This window comes from Pelecanus crispus, chromosome 1 (genome assembly GCF_030463565.1).
Source record: "Pelecanus crispus isolate bPelCri1 chromosome 1, bPelCri1.pri, whole genome shotgun sequence".
Classification (NCBI taxonomy): domain Eukaryota; kingdom Metazoa; phylum Chordata; class Aves; order Pelecaniformes; family Pelecanidae; genus Pelecanus; species Pelecanus crispus.
The window spans coordinates 223,427,028-223,447,161 of record NC_134643.1 but is presented as its reverse complement, the minus strand read 5'-3'; the positions used below and the strand labels follow the sequence as shown (position 1 = coordinate 223,447,161).

Here is a 20,134-nt window from a genome sequence, read left to right as displayed (position 1 = left end):
TCTTCCATATTTTATGGCTGTCCTTTATGCATCGGCGGCGTTTTGTTCTTTCTTGGCAGAAATCAGGGGGTTGCAATGCACCCAGGAGGATGCAACTTGAGTTACACCAAGGGGCCAAGGGAGTCTCAAAGGGGAAAAGCAGATGCAAGGACCAGTGAGGAAGAAGAGGGTCCAATCAACCATCCCTTGGCCAAATGTTTCTGCTCCCAAGCAATCTAATGTGGCAAAGGGTGCGGGGGGACCATGCTGGATGTCAGGAGTGAAGCACATCAGCGTTTTGTTTTGTGAGCGCCTGGGCAGCTGCTCTGTGCTGCCTCCTCCTGCCTCACGCTCCTCTTTGGTGGGTGAGTCTGGAGGAGCAGGTTAGCCCCTTCTCTGATGGTTAGACCATCAGGTCTCCCCCCCTGGGTGGTAGGAACACCCTGCTGCTTCTCATCAGGGATGTCACAGTGAGGTCCCCCCTTTCCCAGGGTTATAAACCACACAGGTTGCCCTACAGGGAGCCGTGCAGTGTGTGATGCTCCTGAGCCCCAATGAGTTTTTTGGGGCCCAGATTTGATGCTCCTTTTTGGATCAGCAAAGGTGTTTCCCACCACTCAGGCTCTTAAACCCATGCTGTGCCCCATCTCTTCCAGCCCAAGCCATGATGCTTTGTCACCATGGAGGCTCTTGGGTGGCACTTCTTGTCACCAGGATGAGCCCAGAGACCTCACGAGCCCCTTCTCACACTTCACACGGGCGGGTGGCCAAGGTGAGCAGAGCCAGGCTGGTCAGAGGGAGCCACCAGTGATGAGACATCCCTTCCCCAGCATGACAACACAGGAGGTGGCATTGCCTAAAGCCCTCGCACCCGCCTGGGCGCACCCAGCACACCCTCCCTGGTGCAAGGGGAAAGCAGAGATGGATGGTGCTCAGTGTGGGGACACCACCATCTCTCTGCCCTAGCATCGCCACTGACCTTGCGCTTGTCCTCCCTGGGCTGGGACCTGCCTGCTTGCTTCTTCATGGTGGCAAAGGAGATGGGACAACTTATAGCATCCCTGGGTTGGTCAATTCCCAAAGCTTGGGGTGCTCCAGGGTGCCTACAAAACACAAAGATCTTGGGTGAAAAGTGGGGTTAGAGCCTGACATGTTTGGGAAACAGGGAATAAAAGAAAGTGGTGGATGCTAACCACCTAGGGGACCATCATCCATGCAGCCATGAGCTTGGGGAAGGAAAAGGAGGAGTGGGGCTGGGGGAGCGGTTTGCCCCCCAGCTCGCTGCCCTCCTGCACCAGTCAAGCCCCCAGGAGCAGCCTTTGAGCATTTCAGCTCACCACCCGTGAGAAACCAGAGGGCTGTTACTTGCCCACTGCCCTTCATGGCATGATCCAGGAGTGCTGGAATCCTGGACACCATGACAGCTGCACGCGTGGTCAGCAGGACCCTGACCTTGACTGTGAGCAGAGCTGCTAGCCCCAAATTTAAGCAGGTTAGTGGGTTTTGGGGCACAAGCTGGTGAAGGGTCTGGAGCACAGGCCTTATGAGGAGCGGCTGAGGGAACTGGGGTTGTTTAGTCTGGAGAAGAGGAGACTGAGGGGAGATCTTATCGCTTTCTACAACTACGTGAAAGGAGGGTGTAGCGAGGTGGGTGTTGGGCTCTTCTCCCAAGTAACAAGCGATAGGACGAGAGGAAATGGGCTCAAGCTGTGTCAGGGGAGGTTTAGGTTGGAAATTAGGAAAAATTTCTTCATGGAAAGAGTAGTCAAGCATTGGACCAGGCTGACCAGAGAGGTGGTGGAGTCACCATCCCTGGAAGCGTTCAAAAAACGGGCAGACGTGGCACTTTGGGACGTGGTTTAGTCTAGTCTACCCTTAATTGGTTTAGTGTGGACTTGGTAATGTTAGGTTAATGGCTGGACTGGATGATCTTAAAGGTCTTTTCCAACCTAACCGATTCTATGATTCTATGATTCTAAGATGTGGGATGAGGGATGGGTCCTGGTTCCCTTCACCCATGGCTGTGTTTGGAGCGGACGAGCCTCTGCTCAGCAGTGCCTCGCAGCCTCTCTCAAACCCACCAGCTGTCACGGCACAGCGGGTACGTGCCCCTTCTGCCTTATCAGGCTTAACCAGTACATCAGCACGGGCCTGGCCCACCAGAAAGCCCCACCAGACCTGGGGGAAGCACAGGGGTGTCTGCAAACGCCCACCCTGCTGATGCAGACAGCAGACCCAGCATCAGGGACCTGTGCTGTCATGGGAGCAGAGGGCCTGTCCTCGAAGGCTGACACGTAACTGTTGGCCTGGGAGGGATACGTTTGCCTTAGGAGGCTGCTGCAATGCAGAAGTGTAAATAATAACTTCAAAATGGGACAGGAGCAAAGCTGGAGATGGGATGATTGCAGGGGAACAGACATACCAGGGCACCAAATCCCATGTCACGAACATCTCCTTATACCTGCTGGTGCGTGCTGGCTGTCTTCAGCATGCATCCTCCAAAAGAAACATAAAAAGCTGCTTCTTATGTTGCTTATGGAAACTGAGCAACATAAAAGGAAACGAATCCCCAGTGCAGCTGCCAGGAGAGGGCATTACAGCCCCAGGAATGGGCAAGGACCTGCCAGGAAAGCCCAGCAAGTTCCCTGCTCACCGCGTTGAAGCTACATGTCCTCCTAAAGGATGAGCTTGGGAACAGGCATTTGGAAGACTTCTGGGTGCTGCTAAAAATGAGGGACTCAGTAAAAGCATCATCTGCATGGGCTGTTGCAGTTTTCCCTGCAGCGTGTGATAACGAACACTTCTTTTCTGGCTGTACCTACCAGCGTATTGCTACTCCTACCGCTAATTCCCCCATTTCACTCCCAAATAAACTAGTATCATACAATCATAGAATCATAGAATCGTTTAGGTTGGAAAAAACCTTTAAGATCATCCAGTCCAACCATTAACCTAACACTATCGAGTCCACCACTAAACCAATTAAGGGGAGAGTCATAATTAATTTCATGTTTCCTGGCTTGGTGGCTGGATTATTTTTTAATGAAAGTAAAACTAGGAATCATTAAGGTTGGAAAGGATCCCTAAGATCATCAGTATCCTGCAGTTACACAGAGAATAACTGTTCCCACCAGGATTTGGCTGCCACTTCACTCTGTCTGGCTCAGACCTGAAGGCGTGTGTTCCCCAAAGCTTCTCCCCATCTTTCCTCCTCTCTTCTCCCTCCGTAGATGAGCTGGTCTAACACAAGGCATCACCCCTCCCTGTAAACCTTACCCCAGAATCACACAGGAGCTAAGAGGACAAGGCACTAAATTTAGGAATGAAGGAGTAAAACTTTAAAGACCTGGGGGAGGTGCCACAGAAATAGCAATAATTGCACCTGTAGCCTCAGGACGCCCCCCTGAGATCATCACACAGTGGATTCCCTCCTGTGCAGATGAAGAAAATGAGGCATTGGGAATAAAGAACTGGGGCTGCCATGTATTTTGCAGCCAGGACATCTTGACCAGGACTGCTGCAGCAGCTCATCTCCTTTGCCATGTGTCTGCCTTCCCACACGCAGCTGAGCGGGTGCTTCCTTTTGTCTGTTTAAAAGGTGCAAGCACAGACCCGCTGCACACACACGAGCAGATGATGAGAGCACTGCTGAGCATCGTATTCTGCTGGTTTGGACCCACAATGGACAGGCACCAAGGTTTGAAAGGGTGACCCATGCCTGGGCCAGCTTCATTAGGGGTTCCTACATGGGGATGTGTTGAGACCTCAACTTCATAGACACATTCAGTTAAAGGCTGAAATCTTCAGAATTATTTATCTGACTCCCCAAAACTGATTCAGCTATTAAAAAAAAAAAAACCCTAACCCACTAATTATTTAAATTTGGTTAGGAATTCACCTTTGAGGAAAGCTCGCTAGGGCTCTGAAGTGCCTTCAAATGAGTTACACTTCACTGAAATCAACATCAACCATTTCTTAAAGCCTTAAAATCATCCATTGTCCAACATCTCCTACCCACAGCAACTGCTGGGCAATTCAACCAAGTTCATCTGAAGGGAAGAGGCCTCCAAGAAAGAAAGTCCCCCCTGAAATCATGGAAAACAGTAGCTAGTTAGAGACAGACTGTGCATCCTCCACGGGGCAGGAGGTAGAGTCACCAAACACCAACCCAGTAGCATTTTTCGGGGCACTTTTGGGGCTACGTTGCCGGGATCATAAGTTTGCCTGGTACCCTGCTTTGTGAAGCTTCAGAGGAGGAGGAGGTGGTGGCAGCCCAGTTAGATTTCCTTTCTCTACTGGGACAAGGACATCCATCATAGGATGCTATCACATCACAGCAAAGAGAATCACCCACAATCCCAGCCAGTTGGGCTGCAGTGTTCCTCTTGCTCAAGTGGCGGGACCCCTCATCTTCGCAAAAAACAGAGAAATGGGTCTCTGCTCTGGCTTTCCTGAAAAAGAGCTGTTGAAAAGCAGGCTTCAGCTAGAGCGTCTGTTCTGGGCAGAGAGGATTTTATGAAGTAACATCAATCACCTTATTCTAGTTGGTTATGTTAAGCCCCCATGCAAGGCGTTCCCTTTTCTTCCAGTGCCCTCTCTAAAATCTGGCTCAGCATCCAGCTGACTCGCGAGAGCTTGGCAGAGCTTCTCACTGCTCCTCATCCCCACATTCCCCAGAGGCTAAACTCAGAAAGTCCTCTCGGCACTGGGTTGGGTTTCTCAGATTTCAGAGTGAAAACATCCAGGTCAGCTGTTTTACAAGCAGGAGACAAACTGCAGAAGGAGGGTTGTGGTGGCACACACGTCCCCCCCAACTCATGATGTTCCTGCTCCCCCCTGCAATGAGGCACTTGAGCAAACAAGTACGTGGGATGACAAACTCCTGCTCTTGTCGTCAGCCTTGTCCTACTGATCCCACAAGAAAAAGCAATGCTGGGGAAAGTGGTTGTAGGTACCTATCCCAAACCCTCCCCTGATTTCCTCCGCCATACGAGGAGCCTCAGACACCAAGCTCTACCTGGGGAGAAAACAAGCATCCAGGAGGCAACAATTTCCCTTGCCAGCCACTTCGTCCTCCTCAAGCTGTGGTCTAAAGCCTGCTTCTAGACTGATGTTTGTCAGGACATTAATTACATCTGAGAGGTAAAAATCACACTTGCTGCAACAGCTTTTAGCATAGTCAATTTGCTTGAGCAAGTAAGAGCTGATTAATCTAAGATAGATCAGAGAAACACAACCCCTCCTTTAAGCAGCCCCACTCAGTTCTACTGTTACCACACGGGTCACTGAAACAGCAAGCGAAAGAAAACCAAGTAATCCATTCAGGTTTTATTTAAGGTTTCAGTTTTATTTTTAAAATGGCTGAGCTGACCTCGCACATTAAACAAACCCAGCACTACAAGAGAGTTACGCCAAGGCAGTATGAAGAGAAACATGTTATCTAGCTGATTTTAAAATGGCAACAGCCCCTGTTATTTCCAGGTGGGGCATGACACGAAGACATCTATCTGCTGGCAGGTGAAAGCTGCAGTCAGACACCTGCAGATGCAGAGTGACAAAGCCTTCTTTACAAACACAGGACCAAAGCCCGGTGGCTGCTGACACAATCCCAAAGCAGGGCGGATCATGAGAAGATGCCGTACCGATGCTGCAAGGCAAGAGGGAGTGAGCTGCTTGTCATCCACAGAAGCCTGTGTTAAATTTGTTTCTGCCGTTTTACATACCCGCAAAATCTGGCCTCTCTCCTCAGTTCCTTGGCACGTCAAGGCCATCTCCTCCGTTCTAGCTCCCACTTTGCCTTTTCAGCTGAATCTTGTCATTTTTGCTAACCTCCTGGATTAGCTCCAGCTCTCTTAGCACGGGCTGTGACTCAAAGCCATATTGCTGCTCCAGTCTCCACTTCCAGCACCTCTTCCTTTCCCAGGCTCCTTTCTGCTCTCCTCCTTCAGAGATGTTGCTGCTTTGAGATGCAGCAGGCTGCTGTGGCAATCCCTGAATTTCCTCAGCAATTGCGCAGTTGAGGTTTTAACCTTTGCTTCATCCTACCCCAGCACCCCTTGGACCAACTCCATCTTCTTCTGTAGCTTTTCCCACTGCTTCTCTGCAGGCATGAATTTTGGCAGCGCGTTCCTATCCCGTTCCCATCTGCGTTGCTGTTTCGTTACTGTTGGCTATTCCCTGTCAAAGTTCGCAGCTGCTTCTCTAAGATCCCATCTTTGACACTGTGAGCTGTCATTAGCAACAATGAGATCCTAGAGCATTAGTTACACATATGCTTTATCCAGTTGGGCTTACAACCCCAAAATACATCTACAGGCTCTCTATTACTGTTGAAATAAGAAGCCATTAAAAAGTCTTGTTATTTTATGGTGGGCAGATGAATGGAGAATCAGACTTCACCTTTAACAATTTTAACATTGAAGATGTCATCATCCACTGTACGAATGGATTATGCAAGCTCTTAATTAGGAATGAGGTTCAAATAAATACTATTCTTGGACTTCAGTCTGGACCAATTTTACTGTCAGCCAAGGATGGCAGGCTTTAAGGAAGCAGGTACCTACTTATGGGCCATTGCAGTCCGCTCTTGCACGGTACTTTGCTGCAATGTGCCCTACTTATACCAACCTGCGGCATTTTGAGAGACAGATGGATTAGGACACTAACAGAGATCTTGGCCAAGAAGCAACAGCCTTTTACACACCTCCCATTTCTGACCAGGCAACATTTTTGGCACTTCCTCAAAACCAGGCCCCTGAAAAGGGGCATGAAGTTGGAAACAAAACACTGTGGCAACCCCAGTTGCTTCGCAAAACAGTGGCTTTTGTGTCGATGTGGTGTTTACCCCCCAAGCCTCTTCTCAAGCCCTAACCAGATCGTTTAAGTCAAGTAAGTGTTTCCATGGAAACCTCCTTTCTCAAGGAGCCTCCTTGCTGGAGAAAACCATGCACCCCTTTTGTTTAAAAGGGGAATGCAGTTTGGTAGGAGCATAATGCCTGTCTAGAGAAGAGCCTGTAACGAGTCATGGGACAGATTTATGTCCTTTATAAACACATCCATTCGATTAAGACATTTTAGGGATGGCTAAAGGTGTGCTGTCACTGCTGCAACTAAAGTAGCAAGTTCTGCCATCCCCGCCATCCCTGCCCTGGCTCTCAGCATCACAAACTTGCCTCCCTCAATGCACACAGGGGTCTGTGTACCCCTCTCACACACAAACTCTTGGCCCCAGTGAGCTCCAAATCAACTGTCTGTTTAAAGAAAACCTAGAGCTAAAGTAATACAAATCAAAGCCCATTCTTGAAATACTGGAAGCGTCTTGTCGAAGCTACTAGTTGCTTCTTAAATAAGACAATCTTCTGTGTTTTGGAAAAGAAGAGATGAGTTTTAGCCTCTCCCTCCAGTGGGCCTTTTGTAAGCTGTAGCACGTTGTATCATTTCTGGTATAGGATTGCTTGAGATCCCTCAAAAAAGAAGCCAATTTTCAGAAAAGACACTCAAACAATTGAATATTTCATATTCTAATAGAGAAGAGAGACTTTAATATTAATAGGCAAATAAATAATTAAGGGCTGTGATTAAAAATGGTTTCAACAGCCAAATCAGTTCATAGAGTATGTTAAAAAAAAAAAAAGCAAAGCCACCAAACAAGTTCTCTAGTTGGAGTGGCTTTCAAATCACAGCAGAGCCAAGATGTTCTCAGGAAAATAAGCCCCAGAGGTTAATTTTTAAGTCAGAGTCGCTATTTAAGATCCCTCTTTAGACAGGAAGGTGCCGCAAAGGGCCATGTGAAAGCTGACGCAGGTGTCAATGCCGGGCGATGCACAGATGAAGAGAGAGTGGAGGAAAGATGTATTTCAGAACAACAAAAAAATAATCCCATTTCCTAAGCTTAAGGTAGTTAAAAATTTTTTTAAGATTTTCTGAGAACATAAAAACATGACATGCCTGGTGACCTGAAACTAGGTCCAGGCACACTGCAGCAGTCACCTCCTTTTCCTGCCAATCACAGATGGGGGGAAAAAAAAAAGCTTGGGAGAACACAACACACATCTATGGTCCCAGTCTTGCAGCTTCCCAGAGGAGAACGAAAGGCTTTTGGCAACCCCCCTCTCAAGCAGCTAATAGAAACCAGTCAGGATCGATTCAAAGTGGAAGTCAATGAGACAGAAGCACATCATTAGCATAAGAAGAGACACAAACAGTCATTCGTATCGATTCCTTTCCACTATGCAACAGAGAATCCGGAAGAGTGACTTAAACATATACATATAACCTTTTTACCTTCTTTGGAGAAATTTAGCAGAAATCCTGCTGCAGAAAAATAAGCTCACGTGTGCGCTCACAGATAGGGCATATCATCAGCATTAAGGTTCTCATCTCAATGGGATGCCAAGGATGGAGCGGGGAAGGGAGTTGAGGAGAACTCAGAGACATTAAACACATTTGTGGATCAGATTTAATCCTGTGCTGTCAAAAAAAGTCAATTGCCAAATCTGTAAGACCAGAGCCACATGAAATTTTAGATCAAGTGAGATCTAGCTCACCATTCCTTTCCTCTCACATATGCTATCTTGAGACTTCCAGTGGAACTATAAACAAATTCCTTATCAAAGGGAATTATTTAAGGGTAGTGGCCTTCCATTTCACAATCTCCACCTAAGCTCCAAGCAGAGAGGCTCATCAATAGATCACATCCCTTTCTAGGCTGGCAGCTTTACTGTTTTGCCCAAGGAATTCATCCTTGGATACAAGCTTTGCGAGGGGAAACTCTTAATATTACAGGGAAATGAAATATGTATACACAAAGAGAGAGGCTGCATATTTTGGCAATGGCCTTCAGACTTCAGCCTTGTGTCAAACAGTGAGCACCCTGGAGCACAAATGATGGGAGAAGGCACCACAGAAACAAAAGACCTCACAAACTCTATCTACACCCGTTAAAACTAGTGTAAGAGCTGTCACAGATTGTGGAGCAAATAGGAAAAATATATTTGAATTAAAACCCAGGTGCGGGGAAAAAAAGGGCTGAGCCAGCAGCAGGTCTCAGTAAGAAGCAGGAATGAGTTTCTGTGCACACAAGTGCTTTGGAGAGAGATGAGAGGTTACTCCATAATCGGGTTAAACTCACCCCATAAATGACCAAAGCAGTACAGAGAAAGCAGCTCCCCCAGTTATAATACAGATCTTCCATTGATTTTCTCTGTGTGTAAAGCTACTCCCTTGAGAGCTACTTGCTATCCCAAAAGACTACAGAAGAAGGGGTAAGAGACAAGGTTATATTACTTCATCCAACACATTCAAGCACCCGGTGATGATATGAACAGTAATCTCATCCGACAGACTTGTCCAGTGACAATGAATTCTCTGATCCTCCCTCAGCCCCAAGTTAAGAAACGCAGCAGACATTTTATTAAAAATCAGCATACAGTTGAACATAAGCCCAGTGTTTACAACCAAGCCCTCTAGTAGTTCCAGGTTTCCTGTTGTTTTACAGACTATTAGCAACCAAAGGAATCAGTAGCATAAAGAAACCACTACCATTTAAAAAAATTAACGTCCCCACATCTCCAAGAAAGCAGCATCCACGATCAGTTTGTTTTCCACTGGATTTCCTCTAAGAAACAAGAGTTTTCAACATCATTTTGCAGGCAAATCTTATCTTTATAATAGTAATTGCTCTGTTTGCCTTATCATACAAGGCAAGGGTCTCTAAAGAAGCCTCACAGCACTGATAGAATAACCCTAAAAGAGCTCTCTGTCAATTTTTCCTGTGATTTACCTTCTAGAACATCAGAAATGTTTGGGATTTGTTTAACTAGTTGAGTTGAAATGAAAGGGGGAGGGCAGGCCCCAATTCACACAATCTGGCAAAAAGATCATCCATGAATTACGTTCTCCAGTGGCTGCAGGAAGCACACAGAGGCTTTCTCCAAGCTCCCTCAAAGCATCCAGCAGTGCTGTAGGAGGGATGCATATTCATGCCCTCGTTCCCCTTTCAGTTGTTCCAGCTGTTCACGTTTCTGCTGCTTGCCTCCTTCCCTCCTCAAGCCATCCAAAGCACAGAGCAGCCTCAGTGGTGTAATAGCAGCTTGCCAGAAGCAGGAAAAGTCCAGCCAGCAAAAAATTTAATTTATTAAGATAAACATGGTCTAAGGCTCCACGTTATTTTTAAAAATAAACACAGTAAGAAATAGGAAAACAAACTGGCTTCGCTACGTGTAGGTCAGGTTCAGACGTTCTCAAAAAGATCTTCTTAACCATAGAAAATACTCTTCCCCTCTCACCCCCATCACAAAGATGGAAAGATCGTTCACTATATAAGATCAGCAATGTCCCCTGTTCAGTGAACAATACCTCTGCCACCCTTCAGGGCAGATCAAAGTTTTAAGAACACCCCTGTGAAGAAGGAGCAGAAGGGGAGAAGGGCAGGTAATTCAGTCTCTGAAATGAACACCTAAAAGTCTTGACATGACGACTGTGTTGACTCCACCACTTTAATGGTTGTTCTTGGCTGCCTCTTTAGCTGCAATAATCAGAGGAGTAAGACTAGAAAGAGGCTTTGCAATTTTCAGGAACTGGTGCTAGGAAGAAGAAAAAAGAAAAAGGGTTAAGTTTTTCAGAACATGCCTCAGAAGTCTGGTGGCTACTCAAAATATTGGCACCTAGACCCACATGAAGTCTAACAACCTATTCTAATCTCTGAACAGCTGAAGCCAAAAGGTCTGTTACCACCACAAACTTTGGTGAAGCGATGAACAGATTTGCACCCAACACATGCTGAAGTCTCTAATGTTTGTACGTGTTCAAGACCAAGCAAAACTCAGCGAATTCCCCTGGGGTATTATAGTTTTGCAAATTCTGTGTGGAAGGAAGGTGTGTTAAAAACCTGTGCAGTTCAAACACAAGGCCTAGGGCTTCCTGCAGGAATCGCCTCTCATTTCTCTCTTTCCTGTTATCACAGGTCTGGTGAAAGCATCGCCTTGGCCTTCTATGGATATCAGAAATTCGCAAAGCAGCTGGAATTTAGGAGAGCAGCGCTGAGCTTGTAACACAGAACCGTTCAGTCAGTGTCCTATACAAGGTGCTCTGTTAAGTAAGACAATATTGATTATCAAAACAGCTCTCAGATGAGAGTGAAGGCCTGTAGGGCAAGTTCACAAGCTGTTCTGAAAACAAAAGCAATTATATCCCACAGGACTTCTGAGCATCAGAAGGGACCAATCACCCAAGGTAACATGCTTCAGAGATGGGGGTGGGGGTGGGAATTCAGAGGCTAAAAGGTAGTTAAAAACAGGCAGAAATGTTACAGTCAAAATGTTCTCCTGCTCCAAGGAACAGAACGTTACTGCTTTCCAATATTTTGGGGCTGGAAAGTCCAGGAGAAAAAAGTGATCTTTCAGCTACTGCCATTCTGCCAGTGATTGTCACTTCATTACAGTCTCAGAAGGCAGCAACACATCCAAAACTGAATCCACTAGACAAATTAGTGGAAAAAAAAAAGGAAAACTTAAAAGGGAACTGTCTCACAGTTGACGTCTGAGTGCTCCTGATCACAGATTTATTTTACAAAGAGCTACATTTTCCACACACATGGCAAATTTGACAGAAGGAACACATGAACTGCTGCTCTCATCCATGTTGGTAAAAAGCCTGACAGTTTGGCCCTCCCCTTTCACCAGGAGTTCAGACTAAGACACCAGGTTTTCGGTGAAATAACTGATGATAGGGTGATGAGACATTAGAACAGGTTGCCCCCATTAGTTGTGGATGCCTCATCTTGGAAGCGTTCAAGGTCAGGTTGGACGGGGCTCTGAGCAACCTGATTTAGTGAAAGGTGTCCATGCCCATGGCAGGGGGCTCGTACTAGAGCATCTGTAAAAGGTCCCTTCCAACCCAAACCATTCTATATTTAAGATATCTCACAAGATTTGTTCCATCACCTCTATAAGGAGTAGTATCTGACAAAATGTGGTAACGCCAAACTGCTCCAGTTAACGCAAGCCATGCATATTCCAGAGAGCCTGGTGATCCCTCCACCAGAAGGGAGACAACGAGAACATCTGATAACTAGAAGCCCTCCTGCTGTCCAAATTGGAACAAGCATGGCCAGACCATGACAACACATACAGATGTCAGGGCCAGCTGTGTGAAGAAGCCATGGGAATTAAGGGGCTCAGCATTTGGCAGGCCTGGGGCACAGCTATTATTTGAGGCCAGTTACAGAACACAATGCACAGCCACTGCTAGCAGCAAGTACAACATAAAAAGGGAGCAGTCTGTTAACACTCTATTATAGATTTAGGGTTTGGGGTGGTTTGGTTTTTTTTTTGCTCCCTGGCAGGTTACCTTAGCTGTGCTTATGCCTTCAGCTGACACAGTCTTTCAGACCCCAAACAAGATCTCTCCATAAGCCTGGCCTCACTTGGGATTGCATTGTTACATTGACTGAGGCCTGTTCCCCATCACCTACCTGTAGCAGCTCTTTCGCAGAACCTCTCTTTTCCACATCCATTTCAAGACAGCGATTTAAGAAGTCTCGGAATATGGGTGAAAGCTTTTCCGGATTCTGCAGTTCTGGAGTCCCATTAGTAGCAATGAGATACAGGGCCTAAAGCAGAAACAAGCACCAAAGAAACAGGAGGTTATGAAGGTTATATTCCATTCTCTGGATTACAGAGACACTCATTTCACCTCTCCCTCCCCCCAGTTCAATGGGGAGAAAAAAATCCCCACCTTATCAGGGTGACTAATCAATGTTTAAGTTTCTGCAAACAGAATAGCTGCCAGCACTATTTTTATGTGGATGGGATCCAATCCTTTATTGTTTTACCCTCGTAATCTGGGTTTGGATCCTGCAGCCCTCTCAAGGGATTAGGAGGACAAAAACAACATTCCAGACTGTGTTTACATAGGGAAGTTAACTGGCATGACTCTACCAGTGCTAGACTCCTGCAATAACTATATCCTCATGGGAAGGTACCCCTGAATAAATAGGAGATTTTGTTCTGTCAGTACTTTGCCTGAGTGCACAAGGCCCAAAAAGTCAACGCTGTAAAGATGCAGTTGTCTCCTTACAAAAGATGTCCAGCAGACCCTCAAGCAGTTTTTAACATCCTGCAGAAACAAGCAGTTTTGCTACTGCTTGGGGATGAAGCATTCACACACCTCACCCTCTGAGCATCAAGGAACTCAGAATTCATCCATTTCAGTATTTCATGGAAGAAACTTCCTGGATGGATTTTCAAAGGAGACCGAAATCTGTCAGAGACTTGCTAATATGCAGGCCCTTTGAGCACATCACCCAGCATATCCCATGGGAGCAGCCTCATAGCCTGGCACAAGCTGAGTTAAACAAAGCCAAAGTACTGTTACTTAACCACCCTCGTTTAACTCAACACCCAGTTTCTTTTCTTTCACTTTCCTTTGCTGCTGCTCTTCTCTCCCAAAAAAATCACTTCCAGTGCAAAACACGGAGACAGAAGTTAAACAGATTTTTTCTACATCCCCTCATTCTATGTAGCTGAGGGAGAAGCCATAAGAGCAGTTACGTCCCCTTTCACTAAAAACTAAGCAAGGGAAAGGCATCAGGAGGCCTAAGCCCTGTCTAAAGGCTTATTAAGCTTGTAGCTTTATTTGGAGCATGCAAGGAGGAACAATCCACCAGTAGGAAAAAGCTCTGTTTATAGAATAGTAACGTGTCATATTCTATATTTCTGAACTTAAGGAGAACTCCTCCCCACTCACAGGCCACAAGGATTCAAGAAGTCTGCTGCTTTGGTGCCATCAGGTACTCTTTCTGCCTCTGTCAGCATCTCCAGAAAGCGGGAAATTATGAGTGTGCATGATCTAACTCATCAGAGCTGACCAGAGGGTCTGCAATAGGAAGAACCCACACCTCTGCTACGCAGAGCAAACTATGGCTCTTAACTAAAACTATCTCAATCTTCTCACTGCGACATCTAAGGAGATACAGGGCTGCAGATGGTGAAATGGCACTGGAAGATTCACCTGTCTCCTTTAGAGCCTAGTTTCACCCGCAGGCTTAGCGAAGACCTGAGGGCAAAAGACACTCGCTTACTCTCAGGGGGTTCTCATTGAGGTAGGGGGGCTCTCCTTCGATCATCTCGATGGCCATTATCCCCAGCGACCAGATATCCACTTTGGGCCCATACGCTTTCCGTGTCACCACTTCAGGCGCCATCCAGTACGGGGTCCCCACCATGGTGCTGCGTTTGCTCTGCTCAGGAGTGATCTGGGCACAGAAGCCGAAGTCAGCTGGAAAATCAAAGAAGGGGGGAAAAGAAACAGACATAGAAATCAGCAAGCTTCTCCAAAAACAACACTTACTGATGCCAGAGCTGTAGTACACCTTACTCTGCTGCACTGTCTGGTGCGTTGCTGCTGCAAGTGTGAAAGGAGGGGTGGTTTTGTGGCTAATACAGAAGACGGTGTTGAGAGGTAAGTTTCTAAATCTGACTCACTGAGGCCTTGAGGATTACAGAGCTGCTGACTTGTCTGTGTCAACGATGGGGCTAAGTAAATAACCATATATGGATGTTGAGACACTTGACTGTGTGTGCAGCATTATGCAGCTGTAATACACTATGTAATATATGGTCCAAAGACTGCTCCTGGGTATGTGAAAATAGAAATTAAAGCACAGTCTGATCTAGATACATCCCCCAACCCACTTACTGTGGTGTCTGCTGATATTTTCAGTCCCAGAGATATTACTTCCCCAGTAGATGTATCATCCTTCAAACAGGATTTGCTTTACAGAGCAGTGTTCAGAATAAATTTAAAGTACCTAAATTTACACTGATTATTTTCTTCAAATAGACAGAAAGATGGAGAGCCTTCACACAAAGATTGCTGGGTCCTATGTGTTATTTGTATTTGACTTACCAAAAGAAAACTAATTCCGTTCTTGTGAGCCCAGCGGAATCAACACAGCAAGATGCACTGCCCATCCTGACCCCCTATGGCACCGTGGGTCTAATTTTAGGCAGAATGATGAAAATTAAACTGATCCCTAGCTGAGTTTTCATCAAGGGTAACAACCAGGAAAGGTACATATGGTTCATAAACAGAGCAAATTTCCAGCAGAGCCAATAAACAGCTCAGGTCCAGAAGGTTACTGCATCATATCCACAAGGACTTCTCTAACTTTAAACTACAGCCCGGTACCTGCATACTGTGCTCAAAGAAGTTATTCCATGAGAACAGAGCACTTTAGCCCTGATCAGCTATTCATCGCTAACACTCCAGAGATCTGACTGTACCAAAGTACAGCTTTAGTCTAAAAAGCAATTATGTGCAAAAAAACCCCACCTTCTTACTCAGCATATCTGCACTGTGTGAATTTTGAGTCATATCTGCTGTCACTGCTGACAAAAATAGATTTATTTATGCCTGTTGGGTGCTAGCCAACAGAACTGAGAGGAAGAGAAAGGGAGCACAATTCTGTTAAAGCTATAGGTGGAAGATAATCATTCACTAGTTTCCAGACTTATCTCTGCATGGGCAATGACAAGCACAACAGCTACCTTAGCACCCAAGGGCAGAACAGTATCAAGGTCTTCATTAGGGGTGATAACACAAGGAGGAAACAACATTTAGAGTCCAGTCTGGGTTGGCATTGTAAGATTCAATGTTTTCTAGTTACACAGTTTTCAATTCTTCCTCCACTACCCCTCCCTGCCAAGTACCTGCAGTACTTTCCAGGCTGAAGAGATCGCTTCAGCGATACAAATAAAAGACTTCTGGCCCTACACCTTCAAACCCAGCTTTCTAGACTGGAGTAGCATTAAAATACTGTTATTTTAGTCCACAAAAAGAGATGGCCCAAAGCTAAATAAACCCCAAACCTCACCTGAAGTCTGGTATCAGTTCACAAAGATTCATGCTTGCCAATCTCCATTAAAACCAATGCCACAAAAATACCTACAGGAGGTTTTCTACAACCTCTTCATCGCCACAGCATCAAGCATCTCAAACACCCGTCTCCCCAACAGGCCTGGCCCACAGCAGATAACAGGCCTGGGCTGATAACTCAAGTTATCACCAGCAATGTTTCCCGCATACTTAGTTTGACAGAGCCATCCATTCCCAGCAGGATGTTGTCGCTCTTGATGTCTCTGTGAATAACTTGGTTTGAATGAAGAAATTCCAGAGCTTGGAGACACTAAAAAAAAAAAAAAAAAAAAAGATATATTCTTACTGTGCATGAAATTATTCACCAGTCACAACCAGCCAACTAATGGACTCCAACAATGTGCATTTTGAATAGCAAGGGCTTAGTGTCTTTGAGTCTTTCATGTACCCAGTATGTGCCGGGCTACAGAGAGATATCCCACTGAGATGAGCAGGTCCTAGGAGGACAGGTTAGTCCCAAAAGACCTGGAGAACAGGCATAACTAAGGGGACTCCAACCCCATTTTGCACTTTAGTCCTCCCTCTAGGGTGAAACATATTAGGCTTGAATTAGGATTGTATGCTGCAACCTCCCAGATGAAATCCATCCTCTGAAAGAACGACTGTTGCGTTACAGAAGCTGGAGACAGCTATTCCTATGGAGCCAGTGACAGGTCATGGAAGGCCCGTGTCCCCTCCCCAATCACAGCTTCGTCCGAGCGCGAGTGACGCTTTACCTCTCGGCACACGGCTGCGATTTGTCCTTCATCCATGCAGGTCTCTGTCACGACATCTGTTAGGGAGCCTCCTGCCAAGTACTCCATGACCACCCAGAGCTCTTCTCCTACAAGGTAACTGAAGAGCCAAAACCAGATTTTAAAACCAGCTAGTATGAGCATGCCACCATCTACCCAGCCAGAATGTGCTGGGTTTTAAAGCTGTCTTAGAAGTGCAGAGAAACCACGAGGCTTGAGCAGCATACTTAACAGTACTGGGGCACCAGGTACTCATGGTAATTTCTGTACATGGGAGGATCTGATCACAACCTGAATGAGCAGAGAGAAGTATGAGTGCAGAAAGTCAAGGAGAGAGGTAATGGGAGAGCTGGTTGCAAGTTTCCTGGCCATAAAAGCAAGGCTCAATTTTTCCACCATGGAAAAGGCCCAGACTAAGATGGAGACCCGACCTTACAACTCCTGCTGTCGCTGGGAGAGCAGGGGAAAAAAAAGAGCTACTAGTCAAGGATGGGGTCCAAGCATGCATCCCAGACATCTGGCACACAGCCTGGCTCTTGAGGGGCTCTTGCATCAGAAGAGGTGGCTGGGGGCTGCTTCGTTACTACTGGCATCCTGCTGTCCTAAGCAACTGCCTACTCTGCCTAGGCCCAGGGACAGTCCTGGGTGACACAACGGATGGCTGCCTGCGAACAACACAGAAAGAACACTTTTTTTAAGCATCATGCATTTGAAAATCACCTCAATCTTTTTCATGCTACCAAACCAGTTTGGGATTTTGTCAAAAAAAATTCAGAACTGTTCATAAGGGCAAACAAGAACATCTTGCTGGATACAATAGCAATTCTAAAGATTTAAAATAAAAAACAAAAGCCTAAAAGGGCAGGTCTTGTCCAAAAAGGTCTTTAGGAAGATGGGGAGGAGACAGCTGAGGTGATGGCAAGTTTTCTCAGCCATTTGGAATATTATTCTCTGCACGGAGTGTGTGCACTCATGTCTAAAAGCGGAAGACCTGGGATGAAGACTTCAGCATTAACTCACTTAGAAAAAAACCAAGCAAACCCAAACCACCAACCACTTCTGCCTTTTTGGGCCCATCTGGAAAAACATCAACACAATCTTGCATGACAGATATATCAGGATGACACATTTCTGCAGGAAGGAATCATCAGCTTGAAAACCCACCTTCTCAGCCTATCCTCCCATTTTTAAATGGACAGATGAGTCAAGACAGAGGGCAGAGAATCTAACCAAAAGCTTCTGCTGGCATGAGAGTTCATCAAGCAGACGTTTGCTTTGCTTTGAATCACTGATCCTACTGAAGAGTGAATAGTGAATTTGCTAGGAGCCAAAGGCAGAAAGAAGGACAGGTTCTAGGGAACAATTAGCTAGAAAGCAACAGCGAAGGACAAATAAATTAAGCCTATCTTGGCATGGAAAGTTGACAGAGATGAGTGAGACATCACAGGAGTGAGCAGGAGGTAGGCTTTGACCCGAAAAGGACACACTGCCAACACCTGAGCTGATGAAAAAACTCCCCCAGAATAAGAATTGTGGTCTGAGCTGTGTGACAGAAGTGTCACAGTTATGGAGAGCTTTTAGTATTAGAGACAAAGATGGTATCTTTGGTGATGCTGAAGACTATGCAGGGAAGCAGAGACTGGAGTTTGAGGATACAGAGACCAGTGACACAGGGCTATGCTCCTGAAGCAGACAGGTCTCCAACTCCACTACAGAACAGAAGCTGATGCACTGGCAGTTTTTTCCCCAGCAGCACAGACCCCAGCAAAACCAGTATCACCTGCACAGCTGCCCCTTGGAATGACAGAGGAGCAGCAGAATTGCTTTTAGAACTGCTCCTGTCAACTCTGCAGGTAATCTACCTTCTAATGGGCTCTGAAAGCAACTCCTTCCGCACAGTTCCTTCCTGCCCCTATGCTGTAGCGGCTTCTTCATCACTCCTGCCAAAACAGGCTCTCTCCAGATTTTATCAGCACCCTCTCAACAAATCGGCGTCACCCTGGCCGTCACAATACCTCCCTTCACTGCCACTAGCACCCTCTGCAGCTCAAATCCACTTGGCTGTAAGGGTGGGGGCAGAATGGGCTCCACTGCTCCTGCATGACAATCTCAGGTTGCCCGTGCTGGGAGCAAGCTGGTATCTTTCCACAGCCAAAAGGGATGGAGCAAGCCAAGAACTGCACTGTGAACCAAAGCTGTGCCACGAGCAGCCAAAGGCATGTGCCAAGACCCAGGCACCTCAATAATTGATAGATCTGACATAACACGCAGGGAGGTGGAATTAACGGTGGCTCCCTGCCAGCTGTTGCCAAGCGAATGTCATTTCAGAAGACCAGGTGGTGCTGTCTCGGGGATCTTTTCACTCTCTTTCTGCAGCAGAGGCCAGTTGGAGTCACTGAGCTGCCTGCTGTAGGCGTGCCTCAAAACCACTCTCAGCAGTTCCGGAGACACCAGCAAGAAGTCCATACACCTACGTGCTGCTCTCCATGTGACGTCAGGCATAGCATGGTGTCGCACCTTGTCACCTGCGGTCACCTTCCAGAATAAGGCTGGCAGTAAAAACAAGCTGATGAAAGTCTTTGAGGAAGAAGGAGGGGGTCCACAGCTTTCTCTTCATCCATCTACAAGAGCAGGTAATGCCTGCTCCTGTAAGGTGTTCCTCAACTTCCACTTACATACCTTAGGAAGGTGTCCACCAAGCCCTTCTTATCACAAACACACCAGTCAGTCACAGACCTTTTTTATTGACAAACTTTATAAGATTTGGTTTTGCCCAGAAGAGCAAGATCATTCATTACAGCTTTTTGCACCAGTAACATGCCTCCAACATGCAAACATGAAGTTAGCCTGGAACGACTGTCATACATCTTCAGCTTTATTGATTGACTTTCCAGCCCTGGTTGAGTTTGGGATTGGGGCGAGGGTAACAGTGGCTACCACTTAAAGGTTTATTAGGTTAAGGAGAGTTCTTCAGAAAGAAAGAAACCAGAGGGCAGGAGTTTGCTTTGCCTGACACTGGGCATCTGATGCCTGGGTTTAGTTGCCCGAGGGCTCTGAGGGTCTCTTTCACACAGGAGAAAGAAACCGGCACCTCCAGAAGGTAACACAGTTCAAGTGGCCGCTTGTCTGCACAGGAAAACTAGCATCACTGTCTTCAGAGCCGGATGCTTCTAAATTCAGCTCCTAAGTACAGCTGCATTACACCATGTCACTATCTTAAATGTCACAGCACACCTTCGTGCAACACTGGCCACTTACACTGCAGCAGAAAAGCTGTCTTAACCATGAGCAAGTAGGCCACGCAAGTAAGAGAGGATAAGGCACAGGCAACCCTTGCATAAGGCAGGAGCTGAGTCAAAGAGAAGTGAGAGAGCTGGTTTATACTGATTACTATCTTGCAGCTCCCATTAGGGACTCGGAAGGGGAGACACTGTCAAAAACAGAACCACAAACCAGAAATGAGGTCCCACAGTGGCAAGCACATC

General features: G+C 46.5%; 1 protein-coding gene across 1 annotated transcript in view; it reads right to left on the bottom strand.

Annotated features, from left to right (window-relative positions):
• Positions 1-9,976: 9,976 nt before the first annotated feature.
• The window catches only part of PAK1 (p21 (RAC1) activated kinase 1), a 46,003-nt gene continuing 35,845 nt past the window's right edge, over positions 9,977-20,134 (bottom strand). The window contains exons 11-15 of the mRNA XM_075727577.1: positions 16,632-16,749; positions 16,066-16,165; positions 14,060-14,256; positions 12,452-12,589; positions 9,977-10,562 (exon numbers count right to left, since the gene is read on the bottom strand). Coding sequence (XP_075583692.1) covers positions 10,476-10,562; positions 12,452-12,589; positions 14,060-14,256; positions 16,066-16,165; positions 16,632-16,749 — 640 coding nt within the window. The 3' untranslated portion in view covers positions 9,977-10,475. The remainder of the gene's footprint in view (positions 10,563-12,451; positions 12,590-14,059; positions 14,257-16,065; positions 16,166-16,631; positions 16,750-20,134) is intronic.